The sequence below is a fragment of the Podarcis muralis genome, chromosome 10 (assembly GCF_964188315.1).
Source record: "Podarcis muralis chromosome 10, rPodMur119.hap1.1, whole genome shotgun sequence".
In the NCBI taxonomy this organism is placed as follows: Eukaryota; Metazoa; Chordata; class Lepidosauria; order Squamata; family Lacertidae; genus Podarcis; species Podarcis muralis.
The window spans coordinates 7,762,210-7,780,808 of record NC_135664.1 but is presented as its reverse complement, the minus strand read 5'-3'; the positions used below and the strand labels follow the sequence as shown (position 1 = coordinate 7,780,808).

At 43.7% G+C, this 18,599-nt stretch overlaps 1 protein-coding gene and 1 non-coding gene across 5 annotated transcripts; one reads left to right on the top strand and one right to left on the bottom strand.

The window, feature by feature from the left end:
- Window positions 1–84: 84 nt before the first annotated feature.
- RINT1 (RAD50 interactor 1) lies at window positions 85–18,128 on the bottom strand. 4 transcript variants are annotated; one of them, XM_028747449.2, is made up of 16 exons: window positions 17,960–18,128; window positions 16,008–16,087; window positions 15,767–15,834; window positions 14,973–15,168; window positions 12,693–12,934; window positions 11,251–11,424; window positions 11,019–11,171; window positions 9,324–9,480; window positions 8,298–8,408; window positions 7,467–7,692; window positions 5,066–5,203; window positions 3,539–3,738; window positions 3,088–3,302; window positions 1,712–1,892; window positions 1,500–1,618; window positions 85–533 (listed from the first exon to the last, which is right to left on the bottom strand). In XM_028747449.2, exons 2-16 carry the CDS (start codon window positions 16,059–16,061, stop codon window positions 311–313), a joined length of 2,457 nt encoding a protein of 818 aa, XP_028603282.2. In that variant the 5' UTR covers window positions 16,062–16,087; window positions 17,960–18,128; the 3' UTR covers window positions 85–310. The 4 variants fall into 4 exon arrangements, with proteins under 4 accessions (XP_028603282.2, XP_028603283.2, XP_028603285.2 ...); XM_028747450.2 differs by having other exon boundaries at window positions 15,767–15,831; window positions 17,960–18,119; XM_028747452.2 differs by lacking the exons at window positions 16,008–16,087; window positions 17,960–18,128 and having other exon boundaries at window positions 14,973–15,160.
- Window positions 2,396–2,468, top strand: TRNAI-GAU (transfer RNA isoleucine (anticodon GAU)). Its single transcript has one exon. It is a non-coding gene; the product is annotated as a tRNA-Ile (tRNA).
- Window positions 18,129–18,599: the final 471 nt, after the last annotated feature.

The following is an 18,599-nucleotide window of genomic DNA, read 5'->3' as shown; positions in this document are numbered from 1 at the left end:
TTGTGCACATGTATGTACACAATGTTTTAGATGTATTAGAATATGCCCTGTAATGACAATAACTTTACTTGATTACCACAGAAAGTCAGCTGAGAAAACTGTATTTGTCACACTGGTGTTGGACAAGAATCTATTCCAGCTGAACATATTGTTCAATTATAATACTTGCTGAAGTGTACCCAGCACGAAATTGTATCTTTGAAACTGTGACATGTATACAGCTCTTTCATCTTCACTGAATAAGTTAGTTTAGCACAGAGAAAAGTAGGCTTTGTTTCTCATAGAATTCAACAGTGATTAATCTATTTGCTCATTTCCCAGTGTTAGGCCAGTTTGTTCTCAAATTAAGAAGAATCTCAACATCTTGCTGCGCTAACTTGTAAATTCCAAGTTCATTTAATGCTGCCATTGCTGTGGGCTGACTTGAATTCAGGGTGGTTTCAGTTCTGTTTTCAGTGGCTGAGTGAAGAACATCCTTTAAAAGTAGGGCTGAGCCAACATTTAAATTCAGCACAATACAGGCCTCCTTTATGCTGCAAAAGAAAATGAGAAAGTCCTCATTTCAGAACAGGGGAAAACCTAGAGAGCTATGCAAACGCTTGGAGGGGAACTTTAGGCTTGTTGCTTATATAGCAGTCCATCCTGCCACATGACAAACCACATTTAAAACAGAGAAATCAGAACAGATCTTCATGCTATATCAAGCTTTTTTTTCTTCTTTAAGTGACAAATATCTCACTAAATACCTCAGCCTGTAATAAGTTCACTTTTTTGTACAAAACGGGGGAGGGAACCCATGCTTGCCGAAGTTATGTTATTTAACTACTGTCTTCCAGTTAATTTGGCAAGGACCATGATCTTACGCTTTTACACCTTAATCTTGTCCCATAATTATTCCCCAACAGTGATGTAAAAGTATTAAGCAGTGCTCTTTATATGATTACTTGCTTATTTAACTAACTAACTAACTAACTAACTAACTAACTAACTAACTAATTGCCATATACCTGTAGATCTCATGGCGGTTCACAACAATTGCAATATAACCAACCCTACTGTAAATGCTAGAAGAAGAAGAAGTAGAGTTTGGATTTGATATCCCGCTTTATTACTACCCAAAGGAGACTCAAAGCGGCTAACATTCTCCTTTCCCTTCCTCCCCCACAACAAACACTCTGTGAGGTGAGTGGGGCTGAGAGACTTCAAAGAAGTGTGACTGGCCCAAGGTCACCCAGCAGCTGCATGTGGAGGAGCGGGGACGCGAACCCGATTCACCAGATTACGAGTCTATTGCTCTTAACCACTACATCACACTGGCTCTAGCCAGTCTACATTTTTATTAAAACTCTTAAAAGGGATGACTCTCTCTCATACCCTTTCTCAGAAAAGTGTTCATAACAAAAGGGTAGGAGGAAGAGGTTCCTTGCAATTCCTTCTCTATTTCCCCCCCAATATATAAGTTTTGAAATAAACTAGAAAGTGAGATATGTTTTACTTACTGTTTGAAATAATTCTCTGGCCTCTTGCAGTAATGTGAGAACAAAGGGAAAAGATTCCTGGTCATGTCGAACTGCAGCTGCGCTGCTCCTCCTTCATTAAAGTGATTGGCCAGAATGATCTGTACACAGCATACAAAGAACAGGCAGGTCATAGTGAACATTTCTGGCATGATTTATCATTACGGCCCTAGTCACCCAGGACAGACACTTACTTCCTGATAGATAAACAAGTCCACCTTCTCTGCAAGCATTTGCCAGAAGATTTTGAACAACGAGTAGCAAAGCTGCTGCTCTAGTTGTAGGAGCTGGTCTCTCAAGGTCATTAGCAGTGGGCAGGCGGTGGCTGACAGAGACATCACAGCCTGTTCTGACTGGGAAGGCAAAGACAGCCATCTGAAAGAAACAGAAAATCGTCACCACAAAGGAAAGCTTCTGACAGCACCCAACTCCAAGTTTGCTTGGGAGTTTACAAGACACTTCATGAGATCTGTTTCCGTTTGCGATTCCAGATAAGCCCATTATTGAGACAGATAGGGAAGGGGACCACATCTAGCTCAATGGCAGAGCCCAGCTTCCATCCCTGACATTCTGGTTCAAACCACTCAAGGAGTAGAGAGCCCAGAAACACACCTGCTAATGTCTAGGAGACACAACCAGGACGTTGTCTTTGCATTTTGCCACTGGCATTAGGAATCTCTCTCCACTGCACAGGGATGGTGAACCTGTGACCTGTGATGCTGCTAGAGTCCAACTCCCATTGGCCCCAGTTAAGGTACCTAATGGGCCAGGGATGGTGGGAACGCAACATCATCCTTGCCAGCAGGGTGGGGCAAAGGGGAGGAATGTATTTTAATACACACATTACTAGATCCCAAAACCACATTGAGTAGTATCCATCCTGGATAGCTCAGTTGGTTAGAGCATGGTACTGATAATGCCAAGGTTGCAGGTTCGATCCCTGAATGGGAGGGACAGCTGCATGTTCCTGCACTGCAGCGGCTTGGACTAGATGATCGTCGGGGGTCCCTTTGAACTCTGTGATGATATGATATGATATACGATAAAACAAAGTGGAATCATAGTGGAGTCTTAAAATAAAAACAAACACGGCTTTATTTAACCATCTTGAACATTAAGACAGTTTTTTGGAAGCAATTCTGTGTTCCAAAGCTGTAACACTACTGGGTCAAACCGCACAACTACTCTGGAACTGGAAGAATTACTCTAAGGTAGTCATCTCCTGAATATTCAGGTGACAAAACTGGGTTGTCTAAATGGCAAAAATTGTTACTACATCCTGAAGACACAAGTGTTTTTCATGGCACAATAAAACAGCTGATTTATTTATCAATTTCACAAGCACAGAATATAATTTCTTGATGACTGTTCTCCCTCAAAATAGTCATCCAGATCATTCCTTTCAGATATCTGTATCCTGCCAGATGCATTCTGCAGGATCGGGTTTTATAAAACAAGGTAATGGCATACAGTATTGTGGGAAGAAGAACGCAGGCTATACATTGTTAAAATTCCCCTTCGCTCTCTTCCAAACTGTGTACAAATTAAAATGTATCCAGCAAAGTATTACCTTTCCTTTTTGTACATCCTGGCAGCCTCTTTGACCTCTCTGAAGACGTGGTCCACCTGACGAGTCAGCATGTCATGCTTTAGTCGCTCCAGGAGGTTGATCATGTCATCAAATACGGAGCTTTCCATGGAAGCCAGTTGTCCCAGCTGCAGCTTATTTAGTGCGTTGCTATCAGAACAAACTTCCAGCGCCGCCTGCTGAAGCTGCAAAAAGAACTAGATAGACATGAAGACCCTGCTGTATGCACTGCCGCCCAAAAATTGCCGCACCTTCAAATGGCCGCAATCTGATCCCCTGCACTTTGAAAATGTACTGAATTCTATCAGTGCAAGTGAAAGGCAATTCTATACTGTGAAGAAATAGGAGCAGTTGTGTAACAAAAGGCGTTTAAAAGGAAGTTCTGACAATCCACAAAGAGCAACTGTAGTTATGTAAAACGATCGTCACTTACAACGTTGTCCGCCCAGTCTGCCAGGACTGTTGCTATGTAGTTCACAGCATTGAGGATGGCGCAGTAGCGAAAGGCTAAAGGCACTCTGGTCTCTTCCTTCATAACTTGAGTGAGCCGTATCCTGAAGTCATCCACCAACTCCTTCTGCAACTCTAGGAACTGAAGCTTCCGTGCAGCTGCAGGAAGGTGTTTATACCTATCTATGCAGAACACATTACAAGGAATCTGGTAAATTATTACATATTTTTAAAGGCTCTCTTTTGTTAGAAAGCACCTACCGCCCAAGATTTCATCACAGACTTAACTGGCCCTGTTTAAGGAATGGGAATGGTGTTACAAAAAATTGTTTATTAATGTGCTCAATGCTTCGCGCTATGGCATTTAACACTTTTGCCTCCTTTTCATAGTCTCTGCTGTCCCACAGAAAAAGCATTTTTAATGGATACAAGACAGGCTGGGAACTTGTTCTGTAGACACACAAAGGCCACATTTCATGCCCCTAATGACATTTGTCTGTTGTTCTACGGCACTGTGGCTCAACACTGACTGCTAACTAACTTAATAAAATAGGGGTATCAACCTAAAACACATTAGGCTGGATCGAGAGGAAGTTAGCCACCATGGTTTCAATGGACCTGAAGTTAACAATGACTAACTTTTCCCCACTGATTTCAGCAGGCCTAAGCCTGAAATACTACACACAGTTGAGTGCGAGTCAATTCAATGGGATATGCATAAGAGAATGATAGAAAGGGCAATTAACTTCCTCTGAATTAACTATTGCTGCTCCATGCTACTCAAAGCATAAGGTACCTGCTTACCGTACACTCAAAATCCATACTATAATTATTAGCAATGTTTGGTTTCTTTTAGGTTTCTGAGTATTCTTAGATTGTCTTTCTTTTTTAAAGGTACATTATCCCAACAGTAATTGCCCAACATATCCACGCTGTTAGTATTAACAGTGCCATAACTACCTTGTGAATTATTCACTGATGGAAAGAAGAATGAACAGAAACTACACTGATTTGTTCCAATGCAAATGCAATTCCAATTTCCAACTCTTACTCCTTTAAAGCCCTAAATGGCCTCAGCCCAGTATACCTGAAGGAGCGTCTCCACCCCCATTATTCAGCCCGGACACTGAGGTCCAGTGCTGAGAGCCTTCTGGCAGTTCCCTCACTGTGAGAAGCGAAGTTTCAGGGAACCAGGCAGAGAGGGCCTTCTCGGTTGTGGCACCTGCCCTGTGGAACGCCCTTCCATCAGATGTCAAGGAAATAAATAACTATCTGACTTTTAGAAGACATCTGAAGGCAGCCCTGTTTAGGGAAGTTTTAAATGTTTGAAGTTTTATTCTGTTGAAAGCCGCCCAGAGTGGCTGGGGAAACCCAGCCAGATGGGTGGGGTAGAAATAATAAATTATTGTTGTTATTATTATTTGATGACATCTGTAGGCACTGATAGGATGCTGATCTCCTTGTTGATTGTGTTACAGTTCTTGAATTATAACAGAAATGTTATAATTACCTGTGATAACCAGTAGCAGAGTCATAAAAGTTTCAGCACAATCTGGGACTTTCATTTCATCGACATCTGTAATATCTTTATACTGTGATATCCAGGCAGCTTCAGATGAAAGCATCGAGTCCATCTTTTGAAGAGCAACTGCCAGGCACAGAAAACCAATGAAGAATATTTAAATAGTTACCTTAGTTAAAATAGAATAACTTACTGTAAGGTAAAGGTACCCCTGCCCGTACGGGCCAGTCTTGACAGACTCTAGGGTTGTGCGCCCATCTCACTCTAGAGGCCGGGGGCCAGCGCTGTCCGAAGACACTTCCGGGTCACATGGCCAGCGTGACAAGCTACATCTGGCGAGCCAGCGCAGCACACGGAACGCCGTTTACCTTCCCGCCAGTAAGCGGTCCCTATTTATCTACTTGCACCCGGGGGTGCTTTTGGACTGCTAGGTTGGCAGGCGCTGGGACCGAGCAGCGGGAGCGCACCCCGCCGCGGGGATTCGAACCGCCGACCTTTCGATCGGCAAGTCCTAGGCGCTGAGGCTTTTACCCACAGCGCCACCCGCGTCCCTTTAACTTACTGTAGTTACCTTATTATTTCAATTTTTATTTCAAGAGGGAAACAAATTGTTCCTTTTTAAAATGAAATTTGGGACAGGGGAAAAACATATCAAATACGGCAATTTCAAATCAAAGTTAAGATGCTGCTTCTACTAAAGGAGTTAACTGAACGAACCTTAGTAACGGCTAAAACAGCCAATATGAACCCAGTAAGAGAACACGCTTATCAATAACGCCCTGGAATCAGATGAGTTCTCTTATACCAACTGCTAAAATCCCTTACAAAACTGACAAACAGTATTATCTCTATGCAAGTATTAGCCAAAGTAAAGCTTAACTTTCTAGTGCCACATTTTTACAGTTGTTTATTCGAATTTCATAGGTTTTACAAACTCAACTTCTTATTGACCTGATCTTCAATTTTACGATAAACTGTAATAAGGGGGTAATTAGCAATACTGCATCCTTTTCCAGGTTGCTTTAGCTATTGTGGTTTCTTCTCTACTTTAAAGTCTCCTGAACAATAACAGGAACAAGAAGAATAGCAAAGAGAGTACTATTCAAGCAGAAATAGGAAGATGGATCTGACATGGAAAGCAAATATGCAACAGCTGCCTGATCTCTGGTGATACAGTCTGTCCTTGCCTCTATTTTCTTTGTCAGGGATTTGCTTTGCAGTAGATAAAAAGCTCTGAAGAGCTCAGATGTTACAGCAGTGTTCCTTTGGCAAGCTCAGCCATCTCCTAGAAGCCTATCTCAATAGTCTCAATGGCTAAAAATCTAGCCTTAATTCATGGATATTGGCATCTTAACCCTCTCCCATTAAAGCTGGTTCTACCATGCTACGTTTGACAACTAATATTCCTGGGATAGCCCTCTAGTGGCTATCAAGTAAAGTAAATCAAATATCAAGTAAAGCCAATGCAATTCTGGGCTACATCAATAGGAGTATAGCATCTAGATCAAGGGAAGTAATAGTGCCACTGTATTCTGTTCTGGTCAGACATCACCTGGAGTACTGTGTCCAGTTCTGGGCACCACAGTTCAAGAAGGACACTGACAAACTGGAACGTGTCCAGAGGAGGGCAACCAAAATGGTCAAAGGCCTGGAAACGATGCCTTATGAGGAACGGCTAAGGGAGCTGGGCATGTTTAGCCTGGAGAAGAGGAGGTTAAGGGGTGATATGATAGCCATGTTCAAATATATAAAAGGATGTCATATAGAGGAGGGAGAAAGGTTGTTTTCTGCTGCTCCAGAGAAGCGGACACGGAGCAATGGATCCAAACTACAAGAAAGAAGATTCCACCTAAACATTAGGAAGAACTTCCTGACAGTAAGAGCTGTTCGGCAGTGGAATTTGCTGCCAAGGAGTGTGGTGGAGTCTCCTTCTTTGGAGGTCTTTAAGCAGAGGCTTGACAACCATATGTCAGGAGTGCTCTGATGATGTTTCCTGCTTGGCAGGGGGTTGGACTCGATGGCCCTTGTGGTCTATTCCAACTCTATGATTCTAAGTAGGCCTCCTGATTAGGAAACAAGCTATATCCTCTGCTGTTCATCAGGGTCATTATCAGACAGATCTATATACCTCTCCCCACCAAATGCCTGACACCTTTAGGAGCAGCAGCACGGACTGTGTTTCTTACAATCATGGGCCTCTGCAGAAAACTACGTGCACCGTAAATTCTATCCCAAATGCAAACATTTAGAGCACAACTCTAGTTCCAAGACTTGTTCAGATTTAAAACAGTTATTCCCCCAAGGTAGGGGAGTTTGGAATGGCCCCCCTCCCCAAACACCCAGTTTCTTCAGGTCTGGTTTTTAATCAGATCTCCCCATAGCATCTTACATTTTCTTTCCACAGTTAACCATCTTTGAAAACAGGTTTCTTCTGATAGAATGTGCGTGCAGCTGGGGAAGCTGTTGAGATACCCATGAACGCTGTGCAGCTCTCTCTCAAAGAGAAGTACCTCATCCACCAGGTGACAAAAGAGGTTGTCGTCATACAGCAAGCAAGGGATATCGGCAGCCAGCTTCTCAAGGATCAGCATCACCAAAGCTCGGGAAAATTCCAGCTTAAGAAGAAACGAAGGGATTAATTCAGATGACAACTGCATTTGCATCAGAAATGGTTAAACTTCAGGCTGGTGGAATCTACTTTTTTAATCAATGCCCCACACCGCCCATGTGCAAAAGAGACACATTTAGAATTAAAAAATCTTGAGCCTAGAACATTTTCTCACAGTCCTTTCAAGAGTATCCTGCCCCCCATCTTTCTTAATTTCAGTAGTCTGCACGTGTCACTTTCTTGCTGCCGCCAATAATCAATCGAGAGCAGTGGCGTAGCGTGGGTTGTCAGCACCCGGGGCAAGGCAAGTAATTTGTGCCCCCTAACCCGTGGATTTGCACCCCCTAACCTGTGGATTTGCGCCCCCTAACCCATGGATTTGCGCCCCCTAATCCATGGATTTGCCCTAACCCCACATGTTGCGCCCGGTGCGGCCGGCCCCCCCTGCACCCCCCACGCTACGCCACGGATCGGGAGTCAGAAATCCTTGCTGATCAACTGGAAAACAGCCAGTGATCGTAACAGTTGTTTCCAGTCAATCTTCTGCCCATCCTGTGATGGATGTATAATTTCATGGTTATCAGTATGTTAACAAGATACAGTGATGCTTACCTTTGCATTCACTGATACACCTGCCTTGTCCAACGCTGGTTGGATTTTGTCTTCAAGAAACTTAGCATGATTTCCTATCCACATGAGTACCTGGGTTAGGTACCATTCAGGCTTTTGAGAAAGGAGAAGAATTCACAGTATCGGTTGTTAGCTCAAAGATGCAACCTACTTTGTCCGATCATAGCATCATACATCACCTTAGCCTGTTGGCCCAGTTCCCCTCTAGCAACCCTCGCCACTGCTTCTTATATTCCCAGAAATTAAGTGCTTTGTGCTTGGCAAGGGAAGTGCTTAACCAAAAATAGTTTAATAAGCAGAACACATGCTTGCTATAGGTGTGTGCTGCAGTACAGACAATAATTTCCTTAAAAGACATAGGAAACAGACTATCCGAGTCACAGGCCAATAGAAGGGATATAAACAATGAACTCTTGTGGCACTTTGTTGTTTTTGTTGCAACAGACCAACACGGCTACCTTTCTGGAAACTGGGAGAATGGAGTACATTGGAAATCAATGCAAAGCAGCAAAAACCTAGATCAAGTTAGTCCAATATGTTTATAAGATGTCTAGAGTTCACTTAAAGTTGTTACTAAAATCATGTGTTATTTCGTACATCTTAAAAGATGCACAAAATGCGAAATACATGCCAATCTTCCCAATGTAATGCAGGAAGAGGTTTACTTCTAACTGATAAGACATTGTCTGCATATTTTTGTTGTTGCAGCTGTGTGAGTTAAAAGAGCAAGAGCAGGGATGGGGAACTTGTGGCCTGTTGCATGTTGGACTATAACTCCCATCGTCCCTAACCATTAGCCATGCTGACTGGGGCACATGGGATTTGGGAGTCCAGCAACATCTAGAGAGCTAAAGATTGTATTTTAAATGAAGGCTGAAAATGGATGGAAGGACTAGTAAATTTTGAGAGGCACATATGCACATCCCATTCCACCCCCCACCTTCCTTCATATATGCCTTTAGAAGGTTCTATTTAAGACAAGGGTTTTGTACAACACCATCAACCTACCTTGCTCAGCACATTTGTTTGTCTGTTTCCTGTGAAATGATACTTGAATCTTTTCTGAAGAGGAGCCAGCATGATCTGCATAGGCAGTATGATAGGTGGAGATGGAGGCAGAATGTATTTTTCTGGAAGCTGTTTTGGTTTGGTTAATAGTTCATCTCTGAGATTTTTAAGAGTCAAGGTTAAACGTCTTATTCATACAGATACAGACATATAGATCTCTGGACCACATCCTAAGTCAGAAAAATCCTGGAAGGGCTCATGATAAGCAAGCAGAGTAGTGTGATCTGTTTGTACGCCTCCCTGCTATCTACAGGGTACAAAATGAAATACAAAGCCTCTCTCTTCACTCCTCCTCAAATTATACCCTGTTTTTGTTCAGTTTGCTCAGCAAAGTGTCATCAGGGCTTATCTCTCTGGACTCCATTTGCGTTATTAAGTCACTTTGCTACGACAAGAAGCATTGATTTGTATTAGCTACAGCTCACCTGCCCCATATCCCACACAGTTCTAGAGGATCCCCTCAGGAACCGCTTTACAGGGAGGTCAAAAGTGTACACTGCGTAATAAATAAAATCCCAATGTAGAAATGAAACTCTGCTCAAACTTCTCTTGGTCCAAACTTTTAAAAATAAACACAGAATTCTTGACTTCTGACAATTTGGTTGGATTCATAACAAGTTAGTCACACACTGAGACTTAGACATGACTAATTTTTGACGCTTGATTCTGATGGGACCAAACTTGGTCTGGATCCCATCCTTAACATCTGCATCTTGATCTGCAGTTGCAAGGCGGTGGCAATGCATATCTCCATGTTGTGAAAATCTTCACCTGCCAGTTTTTGCAGATCAAGGCACAAGAGCATACCAGGCCGTTTTGTTCTGTTTTCCCAGTTAGTGGCAAAAATAGCATGCCATAATAATTCATTTAGCACAGGGTGGCGCTGTGGGTAAAAGCCTCAGCGCCTAGGGCTTGCCGATCGAAAGGTCGGCGGTTCGAATCCCCGCGGCGGGGTGCGCTCTCGCTGCTCGGCCCCAGCGCCTGCCAACCTAGCAGTTCGAAAGCACCCCCAGGTGCAAGTAGATAAATAGGGACCGCTTACTGGCGGGAAGATAAACGGCGTTCCGTGTGCTGCGCTGGCTCGCCAGATGCAGCTTTGTCACGCTGGCCACGTGACCCGGAAGTGTCTCCGGACAGCGCTGGCCCTCGGCCTCTTAAGTGAGATGGGCGCAAAACCCTAGAGTTTGTCAAGACTGGCCCGTACGGGAAGGGGTACCTTTACCTTTAATCTACCACAGCGGGTGGCACTGTGGGTTAAACCACGGAGCCTAGGACTTGCTGATCGGCGGTTCGAATCCCCGCAACAGGGTGAGCTCCAGTTGCTCGGTCCCTGCTCCTGCCAACCTAGTAGTTCAAAAGTACGTCAAAGTGCAAGTAGATAAATAGGTACCACTCCGGGGGGAAGGTAAACAACGTTTCAATGCGCTGCTCTGGTTCGCCAGAAGCGGCTTAGTCATGCTGGCCACATGGCTCCCTCGGCCAATAAAGCAAGATGAGCGCCGCAACCCCAGAGTCGGCCACGACTGGACCTAATGGTCAGGGGTCCCTTTACCTTTACCTTTAATCTACAGTACTTTGGAGCTTATGCATATGCCCACTAGGAAAGGAACAGCTTTATGCTTTTTCCAAGGATACGAAGTTTGTAGTTTCAGAAGCTGAGAAAAGAGTGTCTCAAAGTTTGTGTATATCTCTTGGGCGTTGGCTGGCGGTGTAGTCAAGCCAAATGGCTGGGATTGTGTTGGTCCAACAAATGGCCAATGAAGCTGATTTAAAGTCTCCTCAAAATCACTGCAATAGAAGAACATATTAAAATTACTCTGATTTAGTAATGCAAAACAAAACTGAAAGAATTATTTCATATTCCTACCTTGACAATTTATCCTTCAGGATCTTGTGCCAGAATTGAACAGTAGATCTTACAAAAGAAAGAAGATGAGAACAAGATGACTCTTGAAGCTTGATATCAACTTCAGCCATGGCTGCTAGAGTTGTAGCAGCCTCTGGCACATTGTTAGTCATGAGATATTGCTGAATGTTGTCGCTAGAAAAGAAAAAAGTGAGCAGGCAAAGGTGAAAAGATCTTGCTTGATTTTACAATTATTTATGAAGTGCTTAATATTACAGTTGCTGGTGCACCTTATCAGATGGCCAACCGACATGTTTGTAGACAGAGGAGTTGAACAAATACCACTACAAAATTGCACTTAAAATCATGTAAAGAAATCGAAGTCTTAGAAATCTGTCTGAACCCTCTCACAAAACAACAGAACAGAAAATTAATATCCACCAACAGGATCTGCAGGGATTAGCAGGTATCAGTGCTCATCTCCATGCTGTAAGAAACTTCAACTGCTGATTTCTGCATATCAGGACACCAAGAGAATATCAGGCTAAAAATGTTAAAAACCTCAACCTAAGACACATGGCAAGCTATTTAAATAAACAAAAATTCAGATGCACCACAACATCTATTAACTATTTTTATTATCTTGCCCCACCCAACTGAAGGCTCCACATATTCCTACTTTGTTGTGTAGGAAATTAATACAGTGGTACCTCGGGTTACATACACTTCAGGTTACAGACTCCGCTAACCCAGAAATAGTGCTTCAGGTTAAGAACTTTGCTTCAGGATGAGAACAGAAATCATGCTCCGGCGGCAGCAGGAGGCCCCATTAGTTAAAGTGGTGCTTCAGGTTAAGAACAGTTTCAGGTTAAGTACGGACCTCCAGAACGAATTAAGTACTTAACCCGAGGTACCACCGTATTTACAATGCATATGGAGTTTTTAATTATTTAAACCAAATAAATCTGGATTGTGTTAACCATTTATAGCTTGTTCAAAGAAGCTTGCAAACTAAAAAAAATTCCACACACATGCACAAAAACACCTAAATAAAACAATGGACCCATAGCTATGATCCTTTCGGATGGGGAATAGCATATGCAAATGCAGAGCACATAACTCCTCTGATCCAACACAGAGTCCTTTCAAAAACATAAGAAGTCTACCAATCAGCTATCTGGGAGGGAACACAGGGCTCTTGATTGAGTCATATACCCATTCTGCATCACACAGTAACCAATAGGATTGCAACTTTAATTTTAAAGACGGGGCTCTATGAACCCCTACCTTGTTTCAAGGCATGTATGTAATTACTATTATTACTATTATTATAGTTGCTTTATAAAAAAAAGTATCAAAACAAATTGACAAGATATAATGCAACACATAAAAACAATTTAAAGTATTTGGAGACTCTAAATCTTTCATCATGCCCAAAGCACATACTGTGAGGTACTATTTACCTTAACTCCTCTATTTGTGAAATCCATTTTAAATAAGCCAGGTGCCTTTCAACTTCTTTTATTTGACTTATCAGCACACCCAGATCCTCCATCCATGGCTTGGATGTCATCAAGTGATCATTAATTGAATCGTACAACAGGCTTTCCTTCTCTAGAAGCTGACTGAGAGATTTTTTAGAGTCTTCTGCATTCTGCAAGGCCTTCTGAATTCTTTTGGGAACTTCAGACGAAACTGTGAGCACCTATATAAATATACGTTAAAGAGGCAACAGGCACCTGTACACTGTAAGACATTTCTATTATGTGGCAGAGGAACATATATGTAGCTGATTTCGACCAATTCAGACAAATAAGTGAAACTAAGGCTTAATACGTAATAAGGGTAACATGGGATTTGATTGTACACCAACTGCTTCTCTCTTCTTGCCCTGGGAACAGGTAACAGCAAACCCAAAGAGAGAGAGAACTTCATAAGTAAGAGGAAAAAGGCAAGAGTAGCATGCAATCTAACAGATCAATCCCTAAATCCTCGTTTCAGTTGTAAGACTATACTACACCTCATAGAATCATAGACTTGTAGAGTTGGAAGGGACCTTGAGGGTCATCTAGTCCAACCCTCTGCAATGAAGGAATCTGTTGGCCAACATGGGGCTCAAACCCACGACCCTGAAATTAAGAGCCTCATGCTCTACTGACTGAGTTAATCCCAGCTTCCTCACACCTCTGACCATCTATAACAGGGATGGGGAACCAGATGTTGCTAGACTTCAACACCCAACAACCCGGTTAGCATGGCCAATGGTCAGAGCAAGTCTTGGCAACCACTCATGGTTTGTGTGGAGAGAAACAAACTAGAAGACTGACTTGTTTCATCCATGGAGAAGCAACGCAGGAATTTAATGTAAATGAGCACTACCTATTTACATAGAAACCTTAGGTTGTTTTAAACTATGGTTTAATCTGACATGAGGACTAGGCCACTGTGTTCAGTGGAACCAACTGTCAGATATGCATGAATAGCCTGAACAACCTAAAACTGGAATGAAATGCAATTATGAAAATAAAAACCCCCCGACAGCATTTAAGTCTGCTTTGGACTCTGGCCAAAGTTCCTCTAGTTCCCATATCACCTCCCCTGAAACAAATGTAATTGATTCATTATTAGTAGCATGTTCTCATTTATGTAAGCTAAATAACTGTCATAAAAGAAGGAATATAGGAACTGTATTAAAGAAATGAAACCACAGAAGTAAACAAGGGGCTGATACCTACAGCATAGGAGATATAGAAAGCACGCATAAATGGAAGAACATATGGTGAAGATGCAAATTGCAAAGAATGGTCTAACTGCATGGGCCTACAACTAGTCAGCAGAATGGGATTGTGTCCATTCTGCATTCCACCCATGCATAGGACATGATTTTTCAATATGAACTACAAGTATAACACATGCAAGCCAAATTGTGCAACTGTTGTTTTTAAAAAAATCCCTCCCAGATGTTGAAGGACAGATTGGGGCTGCATTCTTAAATATAGTGAATTGTTATTTCCAATATGTGAACATGACATAGCCCTAATATCAGTGATTATGCTCCCCATCATTTGTACAGACAACACAGCTCAAAGTTTGTGAACAGGGTGCACTTTGTTCATGTACTGTATTTTTCGCCCTATAGGACGCACCGGCCCATAGGACGCACCAAGTTTTTTTGGGGGGAAATAAAGGGGAAAAAATTATTTCCCCCCCCCAGGCGCTTGTGGGGCCGGCAGCGGGGAGAAGCCCTCTTCTCCCCGCCGCCCGCCTGCAGACCAGGGTCCGGGGACAGCAGGAAAACGCGCTGCGCCTCCCAGCTGTCCCCGGAGCTTGCGGGGCAGGCAGCGGGGAGAAGCGCTCTTCTCCCCACCACCCGCCTGCAGACCAGGTCCGGGGACAGCGGGAAGACGCGCTGCGCCTCCCAGCTGTCCCCGGAGCTTGCGGGGCTGGCGGCGGGGAAAAGCACGCGTCTCCCCGCCGTCAGCCTCCAAACCACATCGGGAGATAGCGGGATGGCGCCGTTCTGCCTCCCCGCTGTCCCCCGACCTTGTGGGCTCTCCTGAAGCCTGGAGAGCGAGAGGGGTCGGTGCGCACCGACCCCTCTCGCTTTCCAGGCTTCAGCGAAAGCCTGCATTCGCCCCATAGGACGCACACACATTTCCCCTTCATTTTTGGAGGGGAAAAAGTGCGTCCTATAGGGCGAAAAATACAGTACTTCTTTAAAAAACCAAACATATGCAACTCACCTGTTCTTCCAGCTTTGCTTTATTTTCTGACAGCTGTTCAATAAGTCTGCCAAGCTTGCTTAATGACTCGTAGTCTGTTCCAACCTCTCTTTCCACAAATTCAGACACATAAAAAGGGATATCGCAGCTCTCTGGGTCTCTAGCAATTCTCTCTTTTCTGCTGTCCAGGGCTTCCATCTTTGGATCACCTGCAGCACTGAGTTAAAAACGTTTGAGTTAACCTGTATGCAAAGCAAATGTGAAGTCCATTTGGAATAAGATAAATTAATTGAACTTCAGTTCAACAAAAATACTAATAGAAAGAGGTGTGCAAATTTTATTAAATATGGAAATATAAGCTGGAAAATATATGAGTGGTTATTTTCTTCAGAATAGATTACTCCAGAGACATTTTTCAATGAGAAAAAAGTACTACTGCAATGTCACAAAACTGGAATCTGCTCCTAGACATATACAAGAACTATGCTTTTTGCATTTAATATAATGCAAATGCTTTGCTATCCTTGTATGGAAAAAACACTTAAAAACAAAAACTCAAGACTTTTGCTGTTTGGAAAGTTATGGAGAAACAGACTGAAAAGTGTGAGATGAACAAATGATTAATGGGCAGACATGTTAACACCCTGCAAGCAAATCAGGATAAATGCTCATTGTTATATAACTTCATCTCAAGCAAATCGGTGATTGCTCAATGAGGACTGAACAGCATCTAACCACTGCATAAGCTTTGGGCATGGAAATCAGGATGAATGCTGAATAAACAGGTTGTCTGGAAGAGCCCTGAGGGTACCCACCATAGAAGTTGAGTGTCTTCAGAATCTTCTGTTTCTCCTCCTAGCCCTTCCTCTTTGTTGGCCTCCTGCTGAGATAAAGAGGCACAGTTTGAGTCCACCTCCTTTCAATGTCAGCTTTCAGGAGCAATGAAACACTGTCTTTCAATATCCATTACATCTGCTTTTGGATGGGCAGATTGGAAATGCAAAAATATTATAAGTATAAATCTAGAAAATAGACAGTGAAAGAAAGTTCACTTGCCTCTTGAAGGTCCAAAGTTGCATCACTGTTCAAGAGTGGTTGAACCATCTCCATTGTAGCCCGCTCTGAAGGGGTATTTTCTGCAGGAAAAATAATAATCTACATTTCAGAAAATTACAAACCAAGCAGCATAATTTGACACTAAGAAGTGTGCCAATATCAAACGATCTGCCTTTAAAATAGAGATTATATTGGATGTAATCACAAAATGTACCCAGCACACAAGAATCAGACTTGAAAGGGGTTCACTGGAACAAATGTATGTACCCATTAGAGAGCCAGTGTGGTGTAGTGGTTAAGAGCAATAGACTCGTAATCTGGGGAACCGGGTTCGCGTCTCCGCTCCTCCACATGCAGCTGCTGGGTGACCTTGGGCTAGTCACACTTCTCTGAAGTCTCTCAGCCCCACTCACCTCACAGAGTGTTTGTTGTGGGGGAGGAAGGGAAAGGAGAATGTTAGCCGCTTTGAGACTCCTTCGGGTAGTGATAAAGCGGGATATCTCATTGCCTATTAGCCATGGCGGCTATATGCTACCTCCACTGTCAAAGGCAAAATGCCTCTGAATGTCAGTAGCACAGAATGACACCTGGGAAGAATGCTGTTGCACTCAGGTCCTGTTTGAAGGCTTCCCACAGGCTGGCCACTTGATGCTGGACTAGATGATTCACCAGGGCTCTTCTGATGTTTGTCATAGCAACTTCAAACTACTGGTCTTCTTAAGATTTACCTTCATTTGTAGTTTTTTCCTTGTCCACAACAGCTACACAGAACAACAGGACTCCTGAGTTCGTGCCAATAAAACTCAGAAACGTGAGGAGTTAGGAGTCCAATGTTGTTTATTGCAAAGCAATAGGTTAGTCAGATCATTCTGCAAAACTGCAACCACGCCTGGTGGTTCAGGCAGTGAATTTATAAAGTTTCAAACAAAGCATTTCAATTTTGATTAATCATATACAGTCATACCTCGGGTTACAGACGCTTCAGGTTGCGTTTTTTTGGGTTACGGACCCGCCGAAACCCGGAAGTACCGGAACGGGTTACTTCCGGGTTTCGGCAGTCGTGCATGCGCAGAAGCGCTAAATCATGCTTTGTGCCGAATCGCAACCTTCACGTGTGCAGATGCACTGCTGGGGTTGCGAACACTGTGGGTTGCAAACGTGCAACCCGAGCGTCCACTGAACATCATTACCTCATTTCGTGTTTAATTGTTGTTGTTTAGTCTTTTAGTCGTTTCCGACTCTTCGTGACCCCATGGACCAGAACACACCAGGCACTCTTGTCTTCCACTGCCTCCTGCAGTTTGGTCAGACTCATGTTTGTAGCTTCGAGAACATGTTTAATACACATGCACAATAAGCACTGGCAATTTCTGCTGATTAAGTTCTGATTCCCACAGCGCTCTGTTACATTGTGTTAGTGTGCATGTTGGGAACCTGTGTTACACGTAGCAACTTATGTTCTAGCTTTGTGCTGGATCTTTGTGATTTGCATATTAGCTGTATTTCTGCCCCAATGGGGGGCGGCAACTTGCAAAACCAGCAGTTTCATAAAGTAACAGGCTACCATAACTTCTCTATTAGAAGCACACTCAAGGATTTAGAGGGGTAATAATAATAATAATAATAATAATAATAATAATAATAATAATAATAATAATAATTTATTTATACCCTGCCCATCTGGCTGGGCTTCCCCAGCCACTCTGGGCGGCTTCCAAAAAAAATATTAAAATACTGTAATACAACAAACATTAAAAGCTTCCCTTTAAATGTGACACCTTATCACATTTATGGGGTCACCACCAGAGGGGCACTGCTCGGGCCGACCCCTCACAGCCTGCCTGCCCACCCACCGACCCCTTTGCCTCCCCCTGCCACATGTCCACCTTGTCCGGCCAGACGCGGTCACCCCACCCCGGCTCTCTCAGCGACCTCCTTCCCCGGCGTCCCACCTGAAGAAGAGCCGCGGCTGGAGCCTCGAGCGCCACGCAGCCTCCGTCCCCTCAGAGGGGCGCGAAGGAGGACCGGGCTCAAGCCACGCCCACTCCGCCGCCTCCAGGTCGACGCGTCGGCAGCCCAGCGCCGTGACGGCGCGGAAGCAGCGCGAGGAAAGGGGGCGGGGTCACGTGGCGCGCCGTTTAGACGCAAGAGGTTCCGCCCAGTGCGCCTGCGCAAGATAGCGCTGTAAATCGCTAGACCCGCGCCCGAACGCCGTGCTTCCGGGTTGGCTTTGGGAAAACCCGTCTCTGCGCTCGGATTGGAGCGGGAAAGAGTTTAAATTGTCGGCGTGTGTCAGCGTAGCTGTGACCGGGCAGCCAAAATATGCTTCATCGCCCCCCCCCCCAAAGTATAAAATCATATATTTGGAAGCAGCCACAAGAGTCATCTTGTTTCGGGAAGCTTTTAATGTTTGATGTATTATAGTATTTTAATATTCTTTTGGAAGCCGCCCAGAGTGGCTGGGGTATAAATAATAAATTATTATTATTATTATATTATTATTATTATTATTATTATTATTATTATTATTATTATCTAGCGCAATGCGGGGATCTTTTGGCGAACGTGGGGCTCGAACCCGCAACCCTGGGA